Source organism: Delphinapterus leucas, chromosome 17 (assembly GCF_059928025.1).
Source record: "Delphinapterus leucas isolate spDelLeu-1000000601 "Yukka" chromosome 17, BTC_Dleu_Yukka2, whole genome shotgun sequence".
NCBI lineage: Eukaryota > Metazoa > Chordata > Mammalia > Artiodactyla > Monodontidae > Delphinapterus > Delphinapterus leucas.
In genome coordinates, this window is record NC_143145.1 from 21,278,143 (window position 1) to 21,303,029 (window position 24,887).

General features: G+C 40.3%; 1 protein-coding gene across 1 annotated transcript in view; it reads right to left on the reverse strand.

Moving 5' to 3' along the window:
• Window positions 1-398: 398 nt before the first annotated feature.
• SLC30A8 (solute carrier family 30 member 8) overlaps window positions 399-24,887 on the reverse strand; it is a 32,971-nt gene continuing 8,482 nt past the window's right edge. Inside the window, exons 2-8 of the mRNA XM_022555590.2 lie at window positions 21,211-21,410; window positions 16,144-16,290; window positions 12,882-13,035; window positions 8,546-8,696; window positions 6,790-6,895; window positions 1,960-2,094; window positions 399-674 (exon numbers count right to left, since the gene is read on the reverse strand). Of these exons, the coding sequence (XP_022411298.1) occupies window positions 529-674; window positions 1,960-2,094; window positions 6,790-6,895; window positions 8,546-8,696; window positions 12,882-13,035; window positions 16,144-16,290; window positions 21,211-21,410 (1,039 nt within the window). The 3' untranslated portion in view covers window positions 399-528. The remainder of the gene's footprint in view (window positions 675-1,959; window positions 2,095-6,789; window positions 6,896-8,545; window positions 8,697-12,881; window positions 13,036-16,143; window positions 16,291-21,210; window positions 21,411-24,887) is intronic.

A 24,887-nucleotide genomic window follows, 5' to 3' on the forward strand; every position in this document is an offset into this window, starting at 1 on the left:
AAGAGAATGCCCCCAATTATATTACAGCTTAGGGGGAAAGTCAAGCTCTAAGGGAGTACTAGACCCCCACATTCTCTTTTACCCCTGACTTGGCTCCTGTCAGTTTTGCTTTTCGTGTTTCGGAAAAAATCTGTGACTCCTTCCTTGACGCTGATTCTTGATAGGACTTTCGTGAGTTCAGCTTTACCCACTCAGCCTCGGGATGCGTTATTGAAAGGAGGTGAACTTTTTATCACCTGTGGTTACAAACAGCTGTTATTTCAGCCCCCACCCCCCCCCACCCCCGAGTCAGGAATAATCTATACACACATTCCTGGAATTGAACACAGCTACAGATGGGTTGATAATCCAATGGACTGATGAATCTAAACGCATTTTCATTCATGGAGGATGGAGCTAAATGAAGAAGGATAAAACGTGCATTGAACTGTATCATGAATTTCTCAAACTTCTTCCTTTGGTTTCTTAGGAACTGCGGAGCAGCACGTAGTGGCCCATCGAACTTGGGGAGCTGGCAGTGCGACTGAGCTAGTCCAGGGGATCTTCACAGAAACGGCAGTCGGGGTCTTGGTCGGCTAGAGGTTCCATCTGAATGGTGAGTGAGTGCACAGGAAAGCTATTGCTGAGGGCTTTCGCAATTTCTCTCCGAACGACCTGGCTGTCCCGGCTGGCTGCTGTTGATAAAGAACCACAGTGAGATTGGCACTGATTTGTATACACAGGGGCGACGTCTCATCTCCAGCTTTTGTCTTTGACCTGGTGGGCTGGGGCACAGGCAGTGCACTCAGAAGGAGCCATGATGGCTCTGACAATCAGCTACATTCACACAGACAAGACAGGGGACATCCTAGTGCTGCAAAGCACCCCGCCACTCTGGGAACTCTTCTCGCCCACAGCCTCTCTGGAGTCTGGCGCTCCTAGGAGCTGACTATGAAAGTGGAGATAAGCCATGAAAAAGCCAAGTCGAAACTATTATTTCTTATACAGCCCTGCTCACCAGTTCCCTGGGTTCTCTGGGTTGCCACCCTTATAGCTAATCAGAATTTATATCAAGGATAGTGACAAGAGCCAGGAAGCATTTAGAGCAGCAGACCTCACTGCCATCTTTTCTCTTGTCCCCAAAGGTATCAGGAGGCTGTAAAGTTCCCTCCGTAGTAACCTGATTGTTTACTAGATTCTTCCATTTGCAGTGAAATATCGGTGTAGTAGAGGCTGTAAATTCCCTGCAGCCCGATCCATGCTTCTCAGCAAAGCTGAGGATGTCTGAGAAAGCACAGTCCTCAAATGGCTCTTCTGTTCTCGGCCTCTAAGTAACTTCATGAGTGATTTCTTAGCAGCCTAATATGTCATCCTTAGCCTGAGCCGTCTCCCGAGGCAGTGCCCATTTTCTCAGCCCTAGGATGTATCACGAACAAAATCACCTTCTACTTGGAAAAGTAGTTTTGGGGATAAACCCCAAATCCTAAGAGTTATCTCACATGGTTACAGAATTTCTAACCATTCAGTAAAGGAACCACCACTAATTCTGACTAGAATATCTTTTAACTTTTTAGAACCTTAAGGATGGGACCATCTTTCTCTCTTTGGTGATAGGCAAAGCATCTTACACACCAAAGATACTCAATGAAGATTTCTTCTTAAATTCTTCCTCTTATTTAACCGATAGGACATCAAGTCAAACAGAGTTTAAGGCCTTGAAGTTTGGGTGGCCTTTTAGCCTTTTGTTCTACTCTCTAACCCTCTGCAGTCGGCCTCCAGGGTTGTCATAAGTATCACTGTTGCCACGACGACACTGGCAAGGGGGACGATTTTCAAAGGCCCTTGGTCACACAAAACACTTTACAGTTGTTTTGGCAGGGGCAACAGACACCAAGGGCTCCTCTACCAAAAGGAGGGAAACTACGGACTTTACAGGACAAGGACTGAATTTCGTCCAGGGTGTTTACAAAACTCACTGACCTGCAGTAACGTGAGCTGAGAGAATCACTTGGTTCATTGTTAGCGACCAGACGTGCAAGCTGTGCACAGACACCACCCCATCCACCGCTAAAATGAGCTCCTTCACACCATTGTAACTCAGGTTCTTTGGCACACCTGCCAAGAGGACAGAGTGGGAGGCTGTTGTTATCTCACTAAATACAGCTCAGTGCAATGGCCAATTGAGGACAGAAAGCCCTTAGTAAATTATTAACTTGCCCTCTCCATTTATGGTTTCTTATTTCAAATATTTACAAAGCAGATTCACCCGACTATTTCAGAGGTTTTACCATCAATCACAGGTTCACAAAGAATATTTGCAGATTTTACTAGGCAATCATCAACAACAGTCATCACCCTTCATTTTCAGAGTGTATGGTTTACCCAGTTATCTTTGAAATTATCTGCAAAGCAAAAGGAAGTCACATGGGATTTGGTATCAGATTATCGCGGGTTGGCATCTGACTACAACTATTGTGAATCTACCCAACTCTTGGAACTTGTCGAATCCTTAGAACATTTGTAGTAAAATAGGGATGATAAGAACAATATGTAGTTAACAGAGTCCTTTGGGGACTCTGAAAATATCTCAGAAAATAATCTGTCCTTTGAAAACTCTACTGCTATACAAGTGTTAGTTATCCAACAGGTCACTTAGTGAACGGTGTTAATAGGGGATCCTAATGTTGTAATACCATCTCATTACTCAGTCTGTAGAACTTCTATTATTTTAGGTATCTTAGGGTTTAATATTAGGGCCACAGAATGTAGTAGTTTGACTTTCATCCTTGTTTCTAAAGGAACAGTGTGGGACACACAGGAAGGTGGGAAGTCTGGCAGCCAATCAGCTATTCTTTGGGGCTGAAGGAACTGGGGTATCTCTAGCCTCGAGATGAGAAGGCTAAGGGAAGTAGGATTACTGTTTTCAAACATTGCAAGGATTGTCACATAGAAGATGACAGGATATGAAAGTGTAAGGACCTGAGTCAATGGTTGGTTAAAATCATAGAAGACATCAGTTTGATATAAGAATTAAAAAAAAAATCAACTCAACTAGTACAGACGTGGTAAAGCCATTTGATGCAATAGGTGAATCCTTGTCAACTAAAGTTGATCCAGAGAGGATGCTGTAGAAGAGATTTCTAAGGATAAACACTTTTTAGCTTCCACTTCAATTGTATACATACATCACAAACACCTGGTGTGTTTGTTAAAAATAAATATGCCTTGGCTCCATTAAAATGCTCCTGAAGAAAATTTCTATGGACGAGGCTCTGAAATCTATATGCTTTCACAGTGGCTCTTGCCCTTGGATGCACATTAGTGTCACCGGGGATTTTTAGAAATACTGATGATTTCTAAAATGATCAGGAAATGTAGAAATTTCTAAAATGATTTGTTGGGTTACACCCAAGACCAATTAAGTCAGATTCTCTGGGGATAAGACCCAGCATCCGTATTTGCTTAGCTCATTTGGTGATTCTAACTGAGTCAAGGTAGAGGACCATTACACTAATATTTACCAGCTACTGGGCAGCTCTACCTTACAGTGGTTCTCAAGCTTGGCTGCATGTTGAAAAACATCAAAGCCAGCCCCTATTAAATCAAAATCTCTGGGTCTAGGGCCTGGGTATAAGTATTTTTTAAAAGCTTCCCAGATGGCTGTAATGAGCAGCTAGTAGAGAACCACTTACTAAAAAGGAATAGGGAATCCTTAACTCTCCTTTTTCAGGATTTAAGAACCTTGCTCATGGGGATTTCCTCCTTGAGGCTAACTTAAAATTTACTACAGTTTGACTTTAGCTCAGTCCCACTTCATATTTCATAGAACTTGTCAACATGGTTTTTTACTCTGTGAGCTGCACAAAGCTCAGGGTACTAGAAACAAAGAAGTTCTTGTCTCAGATTAGCCATAGAATGGGCATGGAGTCGTGGGTGAAAATGTTACATCATCATAATAATAACACCTTTATTGAGAAGCTGCATGTCAAGGTTTGTATTGAGCACTTTATTTATAGTGATTATTTTATTTAATATAAGAACTTTAAGAGCTAGTTAATGAGTGTTACAACTCCTGTTTGACTGGAGAAGAAAGTGGGAGTCAGAGAGGTTAAGAAGAATTGCTAAGGCCACATAGGTAAGTGGCATGTCAGATTCTAAGGTACGTGCTCTGCGTGTGGAGTGTCATGCAAATGCTAGACTCCACGTACTGTAGCCCAAAGTTGACTATTATGCCCAACGTGTCATCTCTGGAGAGTTTCATCTGACCCTTTGAAGACCTGCTGTCATTCATCTAGGACCCTTGAGATGAACTCATGATCCCACTACCTCTTTTTCTCTTGCCTCCTTTATCACTTGACTTTTATGGAGAATGCGAGTCCACTGTTACTTATTTTTCTCTATGAAATAATATTGACAAGCAAAAGGATATGTTCCCATTGGCCTCAATGTTTCATCACACCTTAGAAAGCTTTTTCTTTCTGGGGGAGAGCCTGCAAAAATATTAATGTATCCAGGAAAATACCCAGATTCGTTTTCAAAAAAATAATTACCCAGGCTAATAAATATATGAAAAATCACTCCTAATAAGTATATGAAAAATCACTCATAACAAGTATATGAAAAATCACTCAGTATTCTTCATAATTAAAGACTTGTGTATGGAATCAGTAAGATAATATTCACCTATCAGATTAGAAGAGAATCAACAGTTCGACAATACCCAGTGATGGTGACGATGTGAGGAAATGAACACTCTCATACGCTGTTGGTAAGAAAGAAATTGATATGGTATCTTTGGTAGAAAGGGCAATATCTATCAAATTTGAAAATGCACATAACTTCTGAAACAGCAATACACTTCTAGGAATTATTAGATTATTATCTAGGAATAGTTAAGATATACAATTGCTAAAAATATAATTGCAGCATTATTTGTAATGTCTGTCAGTAAGCAGGTATTGTGATACGTGCTTACAGTAGAATAGAATACTTTGTATCCATGAAAAAGAATGAGGTGTATCTATGTATGTACTAATATGGAAAGATCTCCAGTTGAAAAAAGTAAGGTGCAGAACAAAATATGTATGTAATCCTAGTTTGTGTAAAAAAGACACATGCACTATATATATATATACACACACATATACACACATGTATATATGTATATTGCATGTACCTATATGTGTAAATGCATAGATATTTTTGGAAATATATATATGTCAACTTATTAGTAGGTGTTACTCCTGAATAATGGGACTGAGAATTCAAAGATAGAAAAATGGAGAGACTTCTTCTTATCATTTTATACCTTTCCATCTTTTTAAAAAAAATTTTACCAAGTACAAGTATTATTTTATGCTAACCTAATTTGAAAACCTAATTTAAAAATTAAGCATCTTCCAGATAGGAGTTACCTGCCAGTTTCAATAATTAGTTACATTTTTGCTTAAATAAAAAAAAGATAATCATGAGAGAACGTCTGTACTGAGAGATAAAGTGGAATGTAGTCATCTCACATTGTACACACATTTGTCTTCTCTCCACCTTCAAGTCAGTAAGTTCTGTAACAGCAGTAACAGCTGCAGCTCAGTGCTTGGCCCTCAGAAAAGGAAATGGATGCATCTGTGACTTGACAAACCAAATATTGTCCTCTTCTGAGCGAGGACATTCACTTGTTACTCAGTGATGTTTGACTCCGTTTTCTGTTTCACTGTGGTCAATCAACATTATCACCTACCAACGATTATCATGCCCTCTGAGAACAAAACCTTTAAACGTGTACTGAGCAATGAATGCTAAGCTAGGGAAGGGGGAGCTGTCGTGAAGGCAGCTGTACTCTGAGACTGTGTCTACCTTCGGTCAAAATGTGCTGGACAGGAAAGAGAAGCTCAGCCGACGTATGGCTATTTTCTTTTTTTTTTTTGCGGTACGCGGGCCTCTCACCATTGTGGCCTCTCCCGTTGCGGAGCACAGGTTCCGGACGCACAGGCCCAGCGGCCATGGCTCACGGGCCCAGCCGCTCCGCGGCACGTGGGATCTTCCCGGACCAGGGCACGAACCCGTGTCCCCTGCATCGGCAGGCGGACTCTCAACCACTGCGCCACCAGGGAAGCCCTATTTTTGATCATTTGAATGTTTGATAAGATGCAAATCTCCGGTTGTGATTGAATTTTCTAAGCACCACTCCCAGTGTCCTCATGGAAGAACCCTTTCAGGGGTATGAAGAGACTAGTCCAGTGGTTCTCAAAGTACGGGCCTCTGCCCAGCAGCGGCAACGTCTTGTTAAAATTCAGATTCTCAGGCCTCGCCCCAGGCCTACTGTCTCAGGAACTGTTGGGTGGGCCCAGCAGTCTGTGTTTTATCAGACCCTCCAAGTGGTTCTGATGCCACTGTCTGAGAACTGCTGGCCTAGTCTAATGAGCATTTTCGGCAAGTCCTTCATAGTAGCTACAATGCTGCCTGAGGGATAGATTTATTCAATATTTCTTAGGTATTTGTCACATATTTAGGGATAAATTTATATTTTTGCTGTATCTCCCTCACTGAATCACTCATTCTGGTGTTTGTACGTATTGTTTTTATACTATGCCATATCATTTAACAGTTGCTGAAGAAAACAGAAGCCAATCCTTTTTATTTATGTATTCCCACTTGAATAAAAATCATATTTTTTTTCACAAAAATTTCTTGTAAGTTTACACTTTCCCTATAATGCAAACTCACAGTGAGCATGCCTTGAGGCCATTCCCTTTTGTGATTATAAGGAAGAGAAAACACAAATGCTGGGAATAATAAGAAAATCATTCCTACCTTCCATGAGTAAGATGGAGAAGTCCTTTAAGATAGTGATGGTGCTGGCCAGAACCAGGATGGAAAAGACAAATGTGCAGATCGGGTCAGCCATTTTATAGTCTGGCTAGAAAATATGGGGATTTCAGTTAATTGAATCCAGGCCTCCCATGCGGAAAGTCTGATGGATAAAATAAGTAAACCCTCACGCTTCCTTCCCTCCCTGTCACCCATTCACCCTCCTGACACTGAACTCCAACTCAGAGGCAAGACTCCCTGAAGACTCAGTCCTTCTTCTAAGCTTTCAACTCTTAGTGACTCAAGAAAGGGAGACCATAGGACATGCTCTCCCCACAATTTAAGAAGTAAAAAGAGAGATATCCTTGAGTGCGCTCTCAAAAGGCCTGATTTAACTTCTCTCAAATTAATAGAAGTACAGAGAATGTGCTGAAAATATGCACACATTTGTACAACATTCAATGACTTTTCATCCTTAATTATGATGAAAAGAAAGGGTATCATTTGTTCAGAGGTTGCATGTAACCAAGGTATAGCCAGAGCTTGGTCTTGGCAGACTGGGTTAGTTTACTTCTTTCCCTCTTAAATATGACACATACTCAAGGCAGGCATCTTTGATACAGTCCAAAGAATATGTACTGAGGCCTCATTCTCGTGCTCTCTCACCGCTGGAGCCCTTGGCCTCAGGGTATTTACACCTGCTATTCTGCCCTTGATGAAGTTCTGGTGCCACAGAAAAATTTGTGCCTCATTACTTCTAAGAAACCCGGCAAGAATAACCTTGGTAAGAGTACTCTCAAACTTCACTCACCCTACAATTTTAAACAATTTGGTCTTAAACTTAAAGCTTTTAGTGAGGATTTGCCCAATTGAATTCAGACATGTCTTTGTAATTTTTATTTACATGTTTTCATTTTCCACTAAAAATAATAGAGTCCTTGCTAACTGGGCAGTCGTGATGTGAACAGACAGAGCTATATACTCCTCTCCTCCATTACCCCCCTACCTCCGTGCTTACCCAACTCTGTTGGTTCTTGGTATTACCAAATAGAGATTTGTAGTGAATATTTGTTTGGGGTCAGAGGCCCACTCAGGATCTATTCCAAGTTTCAATTGACACCCTGACTTTTTGGAAATAAGTTACCTGTCTCCCATGGTGGGAGAGTCAGTCAGGTGCTGTACCCTCCCCAGCCAAACAGCAGATACAAGACCCAACCTAGGTCAATTGGGCTCCATTTCCCAGAAATATGAATCTTCAGCAGAGTGACAAGAACAGGAAAAAAATTAGTTGAGTCACATTCATTTCATCATGGTGCCTGGGACAGAAGTTGGATAGCTTCTGAAATCTAGATACCAAAAGTTGCTCTTTATTCTACCTTGATTTCTGTAGAGGAGTACATCCAGTAAATTTCAGCCAATGAGTCTACTTTTTGCTTAAGTGAGCTACAGATCTTTTCTGTTGATTACAACCCAAGAACCCTAAGTTATTCATGGTTCCCTTGCAATCCATCTTAACCGCAGAACAGAAGGAACTACTTTCTTGAAAGACAGGCAGCCCTACAGTTAAAGACATAGCTCTTAGGAATTTGGAAAGTCTAAGGTTTCAAGCTTTGAAAGTTTCTTTGTTTAAACCTTGTAAAGTAGCTTGTGTAGGCAAACCGGCTGTCCACCCTCATTTAAGTTAATAATGGAGGGTCAGCTTCTGTACCACCTAATCTATAAAATCACTAAGACCGTGAGTAAACTCAAACATACTCACCTTAAAGTAGATAATAAGTGCACTGGTTAACACACTGATGCTCTGAAATAGATCTCCAAGGGCATGTACAAAAGCAGCTCTGACACTGGCATTAGCTTGCACTTCTTTGTGATTGTGGCCAGGGTGTCTCTGGTGCAAAATCACACTTAGTCTGGAAGAAAAAGCAATGTCCTTGGCCCACGAGACTAACCCTTAAAAATCTGTGCGGCACAATGGGGAGTTGGCGACAGCATGTATTACCCAAAATGGCAAAGAGTTGAAACATTAATGCTTTATAGTGGACTATTTTGAACTAATTTTGAACACAAGGGTATCATGGAATTTAAAAAAGTTCACACAAGGACAGACAATGCAGATTCACCTCAGTTTTCTTTTCCATCTAATTAATGCTACTCTGTTTCATTTTAAAACTGGAAACCATCACCTCTTAGGTAAATGCCAAGTATTTGACAATGAGGAGGGGAAATATTTATTGAGGGTCTACTGAATGTCAGGCACTGAGCTAGGCTTAAAGCTGAGCTTTGGTTGGAGCTTAATTAATGTGCTGGTTTCAAATGCAAAAAAGCAGCAGAAAATAAAACAAAATAAGTAGTGAATTTCTTCAAAGCTGGATTTTTTTTAATCTTTTATTTTACTTAATTTTGTTCATTTCCATAAGAATTGGAAATTTGAATAATTCCCTAATGGCCAATGAGGAGAGTACTGTGCTTATGTATATGTAGTTATTTATCAAGAGACTGAAATATATTAATGTATTATAACGTATATAAATGTTATATGTATATATAACATATTGCATAATTTAACAGCTCCAATCCAAGTCAAAGAGACTAATAGTGGGCCCTATAAATTATGTACCTGATTCTGTTTATCCACAACTTCAGGAGTAATCTCTCTTTTTTTTTTTTTTAATATATTTATTTATTTATTTATTTTTGGCTGTGTTGGGTCTTCGTTGCTGTGCGCGGGCTTTCTTCATTGTGGTGCGCAGGCTCCTTGTTGTGGTGGCTTCTCTTGTTGCAGAGCACAGGCTCTAGGCACATGGGCTTCAGTAGTTGCAGCACGCAGGCTCAGTAATTGCAGCATGCAGGCTCAGTAGTTGTGTCTCATGGGCTCTAGGGCGCAGGCTCCGTAGTTGTGGCACGCGGGCTTAGTTGCTCCACGGCATGTGGGATCTTCCCGGACCAGGGCTCAAACCCGTGTCCCCTGCATTGGCAGGCGGATTCTTAACCACTGCGCCACCAGGGAAGTCCAAGAGTAATATCTCTTATGTTTTGCCTAGAAACGCTTTCTGTACATTTTGGAACAAAGGTTTAAAAAAATAATTTTTCAGTACCATGTATCCCAGTCTATTTGCAGGTAGGTGTCTGTTAAATCTCAGGCCATCATCACAAAGCGGAGAGACTGCTATCCACCAAGATGTGAACATTACATAATTTACAGTTTTTAGATTGTCAGTGTTTGGGCAGAAATTCACCCTCAATTAGGAGTTACCATTTAAAGTTCTTCAGACAACCTAACATGCCTAGCATACATGGCAGACTTAGAAAGAAGTTAATAGACTTTCTTTCTAGGTCTGCCATGTATGCTCATCACATTGTTATCCATTCTTTTACTCATTTTGTATTTAAAAAGAAAACTTACTTAGGGATTCTTATATGCCAGGCACTATTAAATGCTTGGGGCATAAAGGTGAAAATAGACGTAGTTCCTCCCCCATTGTAGCTTTAAGTATGATGGAGATGGCAGAGATTTTAGAAAGACACACATAAATGGAAAATTCTAATTATACTAAGTCTATTAAGAACTGGTGTTACAGATAGTACAACAGGGGACTCTGATTTAGTTAGACAGACAAGGCAATTGAGTTGGATTTGAAAGGTTATACTAGAGTTAAATAGGCTAGGAAATGTTGCAGGCAGAGAAAAACTTAGCCTTAAGGCGCTTTCCGTAATCTTCATCCGAGAATCCCGTAGCAACTTCTGTTAGAACTTTCTACCTTGATTTTGGGCTCCCAAGGAATAGATTTATTCCCAAATTATGGTTCTGATATCTCTGCGGTCAGACAATACAGCATCTAGCAGAACTTGAAACCTGTAATCCCAGTTCTGGGAGTAAACATTTGAGTCACTCAGTATCCTTATCCATAAATAACTTCCTGCTTGCACAGGGAAATCAATGCTTTTCAATTCCCTGGTCTTTGTAAGCATGAAAAGCACATGTAGTATTAGGGTCGAAGTTCGAAAGCAGTGGTAGTAAAAAGAAAATTTGGATGGTATCTATTTGGAAAGTCACACTCGATCATCGAGGTGCCAGATTTATGTGGTAGTTAACTGGGTGCATTCTTCACCTTTATGCAGCGTACACGCAACCTGTGCGACATATGACTCGGGAAATTATTAACATTTTTATTGTTCCTGCTGCCCTGGGGACATATTGTTCTTCTTATGCAAAGATGATGGTATTGACTCCCAGTCAGCAGGACATGTGATCTGGCTTATTTGTCTCCTAGTAGTGATAGATTTGCATTGATCTTCCCATACTTTTTCTCCCAGGGCCAATATGAAACACATTTTCAAGTTAACTGGGTAGAAATAGTGATCTAGTCAGGGACAGCAGATCAGATACCACTCTTCTAATTGTTTAGCTTAGAGATTTTGAGCAATGGGTCCCAAACTAAGGGATGAGGAACTGAGGCAGGTACAAGCTAAGGACATGAAAGTGCCTGGAGGAACTTATTCAAAGTACACACGCTCAGACTACCCTCTAATTCCAGGGATTCCTTTGTGCCCGCTCTCAGAAAACAAAAACAAAACAACGCTGTTTAAAATGCCATTCTTCGTCACTGTCTTCTTCCATTCGTGAACCTACCTCATTGAATGTATCATGTTACATTGCAAGATAGACAGGTGATACGTGGATGGTTTTCTATTGCTGCTGTAACAAATTACCACAAAGCCTTTGTGGCTTAGAACAACATAAATTTATTATCTTACAGTTCTGGAAGTCAGAAGTCTACAATGAGTGTGCAGGACTGCATTCCTTCTGCAGGCTCTAGGGGAGAATTCATTTTCTTACCTTTTCCAGCTTCTAGAGGTCACTTACACCTTCAAAGCCGGCAATGCAGCATCTTCTCTCCCCTCTGACCTCATACTTCCCTCTTATAAGGACTTTTGTGGTTACATTGGGCCTATCTGGATAATTCAGGATAGTCTCCCCTTCTCAAGATCCATCCTTAACCACATTTGCAAAGTTCCTCTTACCATGTAGGTTGACATATTCAGAGGTTCCAAGGATTAGAATGTGGAAATCTTTGAGGGACCATTATTGTGACTACCACAGATGATAGGTAGGTAGGTAGATGGATGGATGGATGGATGGATAGATAGATAGATAGAGTTTAAAGTAACGTTGCCCAAAATCAGACTATCAAATAGGAAAGATCAAATCAACCAAAAAGAATCAAAGCCCTGGCTTCAGCTCCGCATTGTCATGAGCAATCAGATAGTTCATTTGGGAAGACCAGACCAGTGTGGCAATGATCACATGTCCAGCAGGGCATGATCACATTTCCTCTAAGAATGATTTAAGACTGCCTGGATGGGAGAATGGACCAAGAGATGGAAACTAAAGAGAGAGTTTAGCTAGCACAGCTTAAGAGTTTTCATGCAATCATAATGATGCAAAGATAAGATAGACTGCTTTTGAGAGAAATAAATTCCTTATTATTCTGCTAAAATATATGAAACTAATGACCACTTTATGGGGATATTGCAAAAGAGAATTCAAAAGTAGAAAGGGGACTGAAGTAAATAAAATTTATCTCTTCCAACCCAGGTCTCTGGGAACTCATAATGTGTTCATGTAACAAAAAGAATAGGAGTAAGTCACATCCCACATGGAACCATCAATTTGTGTGAGAGAGTAGGGTGGCTAGAAGCTCAGTTCTGGGTTTGGTGGGTCTGTTTTCAAATCCTGCTCTGCACTGCCTCATTGGCAGTTTATTTAACCTCACTGAGCTTCAGTTTCCTAATCTGTATGGTATGAGTGTTGTGAGCATTGAGCTTGATAATGTAAATAGATCAAAAGATCTCAGCGCATTCTCTGACACATAGGAAGCATTCAAAATGGTAGCTATTAGAAGCCAATATTAAAACACACTGTAACTTAAACTAGCACAACCGGCCCTATTTTCAGTCTTAGAGCCATTTGAACACTCTGTCAGGTCTCTACCATCCTCACAAGTGGAGGAATTAAAAACAAACAATAGCAGCAACAGCAAACCCACAAATCTATGTCCAGACAGGCTTCACGGGCAGTGTGTGGGGTGACTTACATAATGTTCGCTGCCACCGCACAGCTCGAAACAATGATCATCACGGTCGCCTGGATCTGGTAATTGGAGTACAGCAGGCGTTCATACGCTAGGTACACCAACACACCAGTCACCACCCAGACACATAGGATGGACAGCAGGGCACCAAGGATCTCTAGGGATTCAAAATGCACACAGACACACATAAACAAAGAATTTGTGAATCACCTTAACCTCCCCAAGAGTCATAAGATATTAATGCTCCATTCCCCCCCAAAAAAAGAGGCTTTACACTAGCTCACTCGGTGATTCGCAAAGCAAAAGTGTGGATGGATTTTAGCACTAAGATGAGACACTTTAATGTTGTATTCATAAAACACCAGTGTCTGAGTTCATTATGCTCCATATTACTAAGTAATTTTCAGCAAATTTTTAAAGCATATTAATGGCTGCCTACCCTTGCTGTTTTCCTGAGAGATTTTAATTTAAACAGGTGCTAAAATGATTGAAACTTATTAGGAGATGAAATAATGGGACACAGAGTAAAACGTGTTTAGAAACTCTTAATTTTGCCATAAAACACTTACAACTTGCCAGCACTGTAAAATAGTAAAAAGGGAATCCTTCAGAGACTTAATGAAAATGAGTTTCATATGCCAACCCAACATATTATAAACACAGAGGCAAACTCCAAGGTATATCAACACTCTAACTGCATTTTACAAGCAAGAGTAAGGAAAAGAAGTGTCAGAATGGAGACATTTACATGAACATTTAAAGATAAGATAGTGTTCAGGCTTCCCTCTAAGTGAAGTATGTTTGCTCACTTAGAAGTTCCTTACACCTCACCTTGATCTTTCACTCAACCTTGTAAATAGGTTCTAAAAACCTACAAGGCTCTAGAAATATTCTGTGAGTCAGTGGTTGGGCACATTTCATAATTCCGACCTTCCCCCTTTTAAAGCAGAGCAATGTAACATATTATTTCCCAGACTTCAGTCATTTACATACACTTTCATGATTTTTACCATATTCACATGCCCCCTGTCTCATTGGCCACTTAACACTCTATTTTTTTTTTAATTGAGGTGTGGTTGATGTACAATGTTATGTAAATTTCAGGTGTATGAGATAGTGATTCAAACTTTTTAAAGGTTATATTCCATTTATAGTTATTATAAAATATTGGCTAGATTCCCTGTGTTGTACAATATATCCTTGTAGCTTATTTATTTTATATATAATAGCTTGTAGCTCTTAATCCCCTACCCCTATCTTGCCCCTCCCCACTGGTAACCACTAGTTTGTTCTCTACATCTGTGAGTCTGCTTCTGTTTTGTTATATTTACTAGTTTGTTGTAATTTTTAGATTCCACATATAAGTGATATCACAGAGTATTTGCCTTTCTCTGTCTGACTTATTTCACTTAGCATAATGCCCTCCAAGTCCATCCATGTTGTTGCAAATGGCAAAATTTCATTCTTGTTATGGCTGAGTAGGATTCCATTGTATGTGTATGTATACGTATGTAAATATGTGTATATATATACTACATCTTTATCCCCTCAGCTGTTGGTTACTTCCGTATCTTGGAAATTGTAAATAATGTTGCTATGAACATTGGGGTGAATGTATTACCATTATCTTTACATAAACTCACTTTTTGTACTTAGCTTCTTCCTCAACAAAGTTATCCATGAAGTTACATGTTTGATGTAAACAAACATGTGCTAGTTGATTTGTGCTAGTTGATTTTCACCTATATATCTATGGAGGTGCTGCCTGATATGGTAGCCATCAATCACATGTGGCTATTTAAATTTAAAATAAGTAAAATTAAAAATCCAGTTCTTCAGTAGAACTAGCCACATCTAAAGTGCTCCATGACCACACTGTATTATCTATTATACAATATTTCCCTTGAAGCAGAAAGCCCTATTGAACAGCCCTGGTCTTCTACAGTGTCAGTGCTCACAGACTTCCATCACCAGGATGAGAAAGTTCAAGCAGCAATCTAAATTCTGAGTCTTCCCTGTGTTTACAAAGCAGCTTTGACCAATGGTATCATAAAGGGTAAAATACATGTAAAAATTTATGCAGATAAATGATGGGTGCTCAGCCAAAGGTACATGTATTCCAAGTGTAGCCCTATTCAGGGACTGAAAAGCATCTTAAATCACATTGTCACCAAGTCTTTTTATTGATGTTTATTGCCTCACCCCTCCTCTCTCTCTCTCTCTCTCTCTCTCTCTCTCTCTCTCTCTCTCTCAGTGTTAAAGGAAAGGCAATCTAAAACACCTGTGTTGATAAGTTGTTTGACATGAAATTAGAACTTCCTATCATTCTAAACTTGAAAAACCACAATCCACAATTGTCAGCCTACAAGCTGTGGTCTCTGTCTATTGGCACCTTTCGGTGAAGGCTGGCCGTGTTAGCATGTTGCCCAAAGCTCTGCCCTCAGATCTCCTCCACATTGATTTTCTCAACTGGTGTGAAAATATGGAATTGTACCTCTTTGTACACATGATTTGTACATTCAGCCAGTAGCTCCTCCAGCTGATATAAGGAATAATACAGAGGAGGAGAAGTGGAGTGACAGTGTGTGTTGGAGAGAGGGGTGGATTGTAAAAATGAGCCAAAGTAAAAGCTTCCCAGGTAGTAAACCCTCATCATACCTGGGCCCATTCCTAGACAAGAGCAAGCTATCACTCGTCAAAGAACCAGATCTAAGAAAGAGGAAAAATAAACTTTCATTGACTCTTCTTCCTCCTCCTTCTCCTTTTCTTGTTGTTGTTGATGGCTGACTGAACAAGATATCCAGCTGAGCCATTCACTGAATGGCTAAATGCTGTGTGAGCAGGAAAGTCCATATTCTATCCCCAACCCCCCTATAAGAAGTTCTTCAATCTCTCCAACTCTCTTTGCTTTACTTTGCAAAATGGTAGAAGCTTCACCCCACCCTCTCTCCCAGATGCCGAGTCATTTAATGAATAGTATCATGGCTGTTACCGCACACTGAGATTCTTGGACTGGGGTGTTTGCTAAAGTGATGTATGTGTTCCTGTTGTCCCATTGGAGTTAGAGGTAGCGCCATTAATCTGGCTGTTAGCGGAATTAGCATTGAGAACGCACATTACCACGTACACATCTATTTCACTCTGTGAACCAGAGATGTGCCTCTAAGGGATTTTCAAACAAGGCTTTGCACTGTCCCTTCCATTTTTATCCTCGGTTTGACTCTGCAGCATTACTCTGTGTCAATGCTCAATTGATGAACTGTACCTGCTCGGTGCCATCCAAATGTTAGCCGCTTGGAGGGGGGTTTCGATGACAACCCCAAGGAGAAGAGACTGAGCAGGAAACTGGTCAGGTCAGTTAAGAGATGGGCAGCGTCTGTGATGACAGCAAGACTCCCAGCAATGTGTCCACCTGGGGGATGCAGAATAGAATATGGGGTTAGGGCCCCAGAGTGCAACTAGATCATATACATACTAACCGCGGTTGGTGAAAATGCCACAGACTCACAGAACGGAAGACGAGAAAGGGTCTTAACTTTGATTTAATCCACCTCTTTTCCCCAATTTGACAAGTAAAGAAACCAAGATCCAGAGAGTGGGTAGGATTTGAACATGTAGAAGTGAATTGCACGAGAGAGGCCATTCCTGGGATAAAATGTGGGGAACATTTGAAGAACATCCCAGTTAGACTGGGGCATGAGGATTCAAAAGAAATATAAAAAGAGGAGGCAGGAGAGGTGCAGGCCAGATTGAAAGGGTGTCCAGACTGAGGACCTGGACTTTGGTCTGTAAACCAAATGACACAATCTGGCCCCCTGATGTGCTGTTATTTGACTTGTAATTTTACCACAGTCTTTACCACTTCCTTCTGCTCCGCTAATTTATGTTATCCACCTGGTTTTGAGATCGCTGTTCTGAATAGTGGGGAGGAGTAAGAAGAAAGGGCATGTACCTTCCAATGAGATTCTTTTTTAAAAATCTCTGTTTTATATTGGAGTAGAGTTGATTTTCAGTGTTGCGTTAGCTTCAGGTGTACAGCTAAGTGATTTAGTTGTACATATACGTATATCTATTCTTTTTCAGATTCTTTTTCCACATAGGTTATTGCAGAATACTGAGTAGCATTCCCTGTGTTATACAGTAGGCCCTGGTTAATTATCTATTTTATATATGGTAGTGTGTATATGTTATATATAGTAGTGTGTATATGTTAACCCCATACTCCTAATTTATTCCCACCCCGTTTCCCTTTGGTAACCATAAATTTATTTTCTATGTCTGTGAGTCTGTTTCTGTTTAGTAAATAAGTTCATTTGTATCATTTTTTTAGATTCCACGTGTAAGCGATATCATATGATATTTGTCTTTCTCTGTCTGACTTACTTCACTTAGTATGATAATCTTGAATGCACCAACAGTCCAGTAAAGCACAGGAAGAGAACCCAAGCCGTAGGACACCTGCCTTGTTTTTCTCTCCATCTGGTGTGTTCCCTGTACTTCTGTCTAGTTCTCTGTTGTGAAAAGACGTCCAGCCTCTAAAATAGAAGTCAAAAGGACAACCTTATCTTTTCCTTCTCGAACAGGGCTGTTGTTTGAGTGCAATAACCTTTATTGTTGTTACTACATCTTCCCAGCAAAGAGCTTCCGCTGACTGGTTAGTCCTCCCAGAAGCTGTTTATTGCCTTATGTGCAAACAAAGCGACGGAGACTGTCAGTCATCCGCCCCTCCATCATCAGACTCCCCTTGTCTCAACTAATGATTTAAAAAATTGCATATAAGGTTCATAATTGCAATAAGCCCCAGAGATCGCCGGCTCTAGCTATAGTTAATATCTGGTTTGTCAAAGTTGAATGGTCTGAAGCAAAGTAGTCCTCAAGCTTGTTACTGAGCTGTCAGGGCAAAAATCAGAATGATTCGTTAGCCAAAAAGCAACATTTTGCTAACAAATCAGCTGTCCTTCCAATTATCCTCTGATGTTGCTCTGTCTGCCAAACTTGGGCCTGATAATAAAGCTGTGTTAATAATGCATTATTTCTTGCCCAGGGAATGACTGCACACAGATAAGCAGCATGCCGCAATCTTAGCAATGAATGGTGGTGATGAATGATGGTATATGCTGGGCTAAAATTGTAGCTTAAGTCAAGGAAATGAAGTCTTACAGGGGTTCTTCAACAGGCTCAGCTGAGTCAGGAGCTAACTGGGAAAGAAAAAGGGCTTGCTTTGGAAGCAGCACGGTTATATGGAGACCCGGGAACTGAGAAGCATTCTGCAACCATCCAAGCTGCTTATAAGAACAATCCAAAAAACTGTGGGGAATCATGCTGACTCCTATGGAGTAAACTGTTTGTAAGAGGTAGTCTGTGACTGAATTTGCATTTGCTTCTGAAAGCATGGGGTATTATCGACAGTTAATTCAGTCATCCAGCCAGGATGTATTGAGACCTTACTGTGCACATCCCAGGGATAGGGTATACAAAAATAAACAAAGTTAAACAAAGCACAGTTCCTCTCTTCAGTGATCCCATTGTCTAACACTCACTGTATAGAAAACAGGCATCATGGGCTAGGGGATCAGAACGCCACTCTCACTGGGAGCCCTGAAGAACTTTCCACAGGAGGGAGGGGTAAGAATTAGCTAGAAAGGAAGAGTTTCTCAGAAGGAGATAAGAGCAAGAACAAAAAGAGAGAAGTGAAAGAATGGGGCACCTTTGTGGAAAAGTAGGTGTGGTGTGTTGGAGAAATAACGGGAAATGAGACTGGAAAGGTGGCTTGGGGACCCTTGTGTACGGTGTCACACGTAATGCTAAAGGATTTGAATGTTATCCTGTGGGACAAAGGGATCTTTTTGTGATTTTGAGGCAAGGTTGTGACATGTTCAGATCTGTATTTAGGCTTTTCCTTCTAAGAATACAGATTTCTTGTCCTATTGCTGACCTAAGAACTCAAAATCTTTCCAGGTAAGGCTGATATGTACTAACTCCTGGACTGCATTCAAGCCGCTCCATCTGAAAGGCCCTTCTCATCTCCCTCTTAGTCACCTCTCCATTCCTACTCATCCTTCAAGGCTTTGCTCAGATCCCATATCCTGCAGGAGGACCTCCCAAATTCCCAAAAGTCATCTGAGAATACTACCTGCTTTCTCTGACATGGTCAAAAATGGTTTTAGGAAGGAGGTGAGTTGTGGGTTGGGGTCTTGAATGATGGTTAGGGTTTTGATGACTATGGAGAATGAGAGGGTTTTCCATGTAAATCAAAAGGCATAAGCAAAAGTTACAGAGACCTTAAGGTGCAATGATTATTTTGCATAGAATGAATAAATAGCTGAAACAGAAGAAGAGTCATATAGGGAAGTAGTAAAAGAAAAAGATTGATAGTCAGTTTGGCAGGCAAATGGTGGAATAACTTGAAAGCCAAAGTAAGAATTTTTCATTTTGTGCAGGATGCCAGAGTTTTCCAATATATTGATCTCTCTTCACTTGGTGCAGCTGAGTAGGGCCTACCACAGAGAGGGCCCCTCAACCAGCCTCTTTCTGCTACAAGAATACTTGTCAGTTTGCCACTGTGCTCAGTAAAATTTCCTATGCTTGACGTGGTGGGGAAAAGGTTGTGAAGGACTGAAATGGCAAAGGTGAGCCACTGAAGAATTTTGAAAACAGAATTAACATGATGAGAGCAATGTTTTAGGAAAATTAGCTCAACATCAATACAGCTCAAATTCCAAATGATTTTCTGTCAGTATCCACTTAATTCCTTTACCGACAACATCACTTTCTTCTGACCCTAAAGCCAGATTTGAACTCATAGACTAATTATTAGGAATGAGAAGGAAAGGAGGAGATTGATGTGCTCATTCCTAAGTGCATAGTTTCCCATGTCCCCTCTACAAATTTTAGAAACAAATTGACAGGGCATACAGAAAGGTACAAGGAGAAAACTGTGTTTCGTGAATGGGAGGCCATCTCATTTCAGAATATTAATTAGATATCAGCTGGGGAGAATATGCATCTATTCTCGGCATCCATATGATTTCCGGGAAAAGCAAGAGAAGAAAGTTGTGCAGAAAACAAGCCAGTTTATACATCCTGCTGAGCTGTGTTTGCATGGGGTTGTGCCAGTACTTTATTTGGAAGGCTATGAATGTCCAGAACATCAGCTTTTCAAATCATGTTTCAAATGGATTATGTTTTGTAGATTTTCCGTTTTGTTGATCTCTTACGTGAGCAACTGAAAATTGTCCATAGTCTCGTGACTTTCAATAATAAAAAAGAATGCCCCGGGCTTCCCAGGTGGCGCAGTGGTTGAGAGTCCGCCCGCTGATGCAGGGGACACGGGTTTGTGCCCCGGTCCGGGAAGATCCCACATGCCCCAGAGCGGCTGGACCCGTGAGCCATGGCCGCTGAGCCTGCGCGTCCGGAGCCTGTGCTCCGCAATGGGAGAGGCCACGGCAGTGAGAGGCCCGCGTACCGCAAAAAAAAAAAAAAAGAGCTCCCAGAGATAAAGAATTACAAATTATCTGAAAAAACAAGTGAGCCACAGATATTACGAGGCAAATAGGAAATGCATTAACAAAAGGAAATACAGATCGTTAATAAACATGCAAATAATATTAATAGTAACAAAGGAACGCATATTAAAATAAAGCATGTTCATCTATACATTAGCAAAGATTTTTGAAAGATTAAAATAAGTTCTGGGAAAGATTTGGAGAGAGAATCATTCTCACGTAGAGCTGGCAGACATAGGAATTGTTTCAAGCTTTCTGGATAGCAGTTTGGCAATGTGCATAAAGAAGTAATAAAAATATTCATGTCCTTCAACTAGTTATTTCCACTTTTAGGAATCTCTTTGAAGGAATTATCCAGAAAAACAAGCAGAGTTTTATTCCAGATTTTTCATTGCAGCATTGTCCATAAGCAGGAAAAAACTCCCTAGGTTTCTAACAATAGAGAGATGGTTATGTAGATCACAGTAGAGCATATTATAGAATATTGTTCAGGCATAGAAATGTTTTTGAAAGAGTATTTGATGGCATGGCCAAAAGCATTGTGTGCTCTCAGTTATGTTAAAAAAAATTGTGAGCTATGAATAGAAAATATACCGTAGAAAAATACTCCATAATGTTATTGAAGATTATCACTCAAAAGTAGGATTGTGATTTATTTTATTTTGTTTCCTTCTGCTTTCCAACTTATCTCAAATGAGCATATTGTTACTATTGTTATATTTGCATAAAATATTCAGTCTTTTTTTGAAAGAACTTAGGCAACTCTCCTGTAATGATGCAGGGTTTTGTTTGCTTGTTTAATCAGAGAAGTCTTGAGAAATACTCACCGATGACCTCTGCAATCATGAAAACTAAGCATGTTCCTGAAGCAGCACAGAGTTTCCACTTGGCATAGACTTGCTCCTTTGCCCTGTTCTCTGTGGCCTTGGAGTTGCTGTGGCAGTGATACATGGCTCCTGACTCTGGCTCCTCTGGCTTCTCTCCAGGACGTTGATCTTTATTCAAGGGTTTCTGCTGGAGTTCCATGCTGAGGATGAGTTTGACAGAAGCAAGAAGTGAACATGGTTGCAAATAAACCTCTCACTGACAGCCCTACCCATTATCAGAACTGCTATGAGGACATTTGCTGACTAGCTAGGAACTTATAATTCATGGCTCCTTCTACAAGAAATATCAAATGTAAGGAACCAAGCGAGAACTTTCCTTCTGAATTCTCAACTACAAAGAGTTTTGCTTTTATTTAGGCAAGCTCTTATTCAGTCTATACTACCAGTGATTAAAAGAAAGTAAAGGAAAAGGAGAAAGGAAGCAGATACATTTTGGTGCCTTTCCTTCACAGTCACTTCACTTTGAAAACATTTTGGGCACTGCTATAAATTTTAAAAGGGGCAGTAATGAGGTTATTATTATTAACGAGTAATGTGCGTATGAGCCAGCCTGGTGATTCAGACACTCACTATTGCATGGCAACACTCTCCCTTTCTTCTGCACAGCAACATTGTTAATAGATCATAGCACTTTTTCCTGCTGAGTCCATATGAACCCTCAGAAACCTTCTTAACACAGCTTTGCAGAAATCTCTACCAATCTATCAAAGTTGTAATGAGAGTTAAACCTACTTATACTTCCCAAAGCAGGCAGTGCCTATCAGTTCTATTCAAATATAAAGCATTTATAGAAATATAGAGCCATTTATAGAAATATAGAATTTCACAAATGCAAAGATTGTAGATAACATTTAGTGCAACCCACAGTTTCTTACCTGAAGTAATTAAGATTCAGAGAGGTTAAGTAATTGCCTGAGATCAAACAGCCAGGAAATGGGAGAGCTGGGACTCCAAGCCTAGTGTTTTTTCCACTATGCCCACACTGCCTCTCTACCTGAACATCGGTACACCTAAAACCAATTTTTACTGATGCCATGATCTTGAACTAATTAGATTTGTATTTTTTAATAAACTTATTAGAAGACATTAATAAGATTCTTAGGAGTAAGAACTTTACATTCATGACTGAAAGGTATAAACATGGAAATAAATTATTTTCCTCCACTTGAAGAGTTACTTTGTCTTATCACCGTCCACAAAAAGATCTGATGGTTTTGGCTTAAGTGATGATTATTATTACAATTCTAATTATCCTTATATTTGGGGGGTTTTCCTGAATAAAATAACATACATATTCATTATAGAAAACCTGGAATTACAGAAAGGCACAAAGCAGAGAGAAAAAAATCAGTAATAAATTACCACCAAGAGACAACTATTATTGATAGTTTTTTGTTTAGCTTTGTAATAAATAAATACTGTTTTTACTTAGAGTCCATATTAAGTAGGATGTTTTTGATAGCAAGTACAGAAAACAAAGCTCATGCTAGGTAAGTTAACAAATGGGAATTATTGGTTCTGCACCTGAAAACATCTAGAAGTATTAGGCTTCAGCCTGATTTATCAAAGCTCCAGATCCATTACTCTGCAGTTCTCAACTACTCTTCAACCTCAGGCTGGTTTTCCTCATGTAGTGGAATAGTTGCCCAAGATAATCAGGACTGTGTACTTGTTTTTTCTTATACAGCGAGAAACAGTGTTCATTCTCCCAACTGCAAAACAGGAGTCCTGAGTTGCATGCTGATTTGGCCAGCCTCTGTAGCCAGAGGACTATGGATGTGCTGATTGGCTTAGACCTTGTTACAGCCAGAAGATTGGCTAAACCCAACAACGCTGACTCCTGGAGCTGAGAGTGTGGTAAATGCTGCCCAAATCACATGACTGCAACTCAGTGGGGATGGGCTGGAATAGATTGTGGATGAAATGACAGTGTCACAATAGGATTCCACCAAAGATACAGCTTTGGAACCTAATTTTTAGCTGTACATATTGTTAACGTTTTCTCAACTTATTAAATATTCTATGTCATTAGTTTAACATACAGAGAGCATTATATTTAGTATAGATATGTTACAACATAAGTAACTGTTTTCTGTTATTGGACAATTGACTCTTTGCCAATTATTTGGCACCACTGTGATTCATATCCTTATAGTTATCCTTTGCTAAGTATATTATTATCTCCTTAAAATGCAATCCTGAAAGGGGAATTACTTGGCTAAAGAGTATCTACATTTTGGGCTTCCCTGGTGGCACAGTGGTTAAGAATCCGCCTGCCAATGCAGGGGACATGGGCTCAACCCCTGGTCCGGGAAGATCCCACATGGCACGGAGCAACTAAGCCTGTGCGCCACAACTACTGAGCCTGCGCTCTGGAGCCCGTGAGCCACAACTACTGAGCCCGCGTGCCGCAACTACTGAAGCCCAAGCACCTAGAGCCTGTGCTCCACAACAAGGGAAGCCACTGCAGTGAGAAGCCCGCGCACAGCAACAAAGAGTAGTCCCTGCTCGCCATGACTAGAGAAAGGCCACATGCAGCAATAAAGACCCAACGCAGCCAAAAATAAATAAATAAATTTATTTTTAAAAAAAAGTATCTGCATTTTTAAGGATTTTGATGTATATTTGCCAAATTGGCTTCAGAATGTTTTTGCCGATGATGTTAATAGCACTCAGGATTTTGAGCAATTCTAAGTAATCTTCATATTGGAATAAGAACTATTTGGCAAGAGGCACATAGAGTACTCATACCTATAAATTTTCACCTTTGTAATGTGATACATACCCTGATAATAAACAACCGTATAAGGTAGTAGTGTTAGTCACCAATGGTCATCGATGCAGAGGAGCCAGAGAACTAATAAGAAAACATGGTGGAGGTTTCCTTTTTCCTTGTGCTGAGGAGGCAGTATGAGCAGGACAGGGTCACCAAATATTCTGGCATTGTTCATATGACCACTCTGGCCATATGAAGCTTAACTTTATTTCCTATTTTTCGTGAATCTTGTGGGCAGAGAAAACCAGGTGGTGAGTGACTGAGAGAGAACTTATCCTGGAACAGTTTAGAAGGCAGACCAAGGCAGGAATTCCACCAGGGGAACAGCCTGTGAGCAATGCCACAAGAGGAAAAGTGCAAGAAACCTGGCCAATTTTTACTTTTAAATGCTGCTACCTTGTCCTAGACCTAAGATTAACCAAGTTGGATACATTTTGAGCTGAGATTGTTCCTTGAAGCACTAAGCCAGAAATCCGAAACAGGACTGAAATTGGATACAGTGTGTTCACGTGTGTGTATGTATGTGTTTTATGAGGGGAGATGGGAGTCCACCATCTTCGCTGGGCTCCCCAAAGGGTCTGTGATTCCAAAAGAAGTTAAAAAACTGAAGTTAAAATATATTCCTCATCATCTCATAAGAGCAAAGTGGTCTAAGTGTCTCTAGATTGCAGTACAGGCTCTTGATCTGAAAAGTGATGCAAATTCTAAGAAGAATTTTAAAACGAAGGTTCTAAAAAGCAAATGCTAGAATGCATCAAAATATGAATTTACTTTCAAAGAATAAATCACCAGAGGTCACCAGACGTTCAAATATGGCTGACGCTTTGAAGAGTAGGAACAA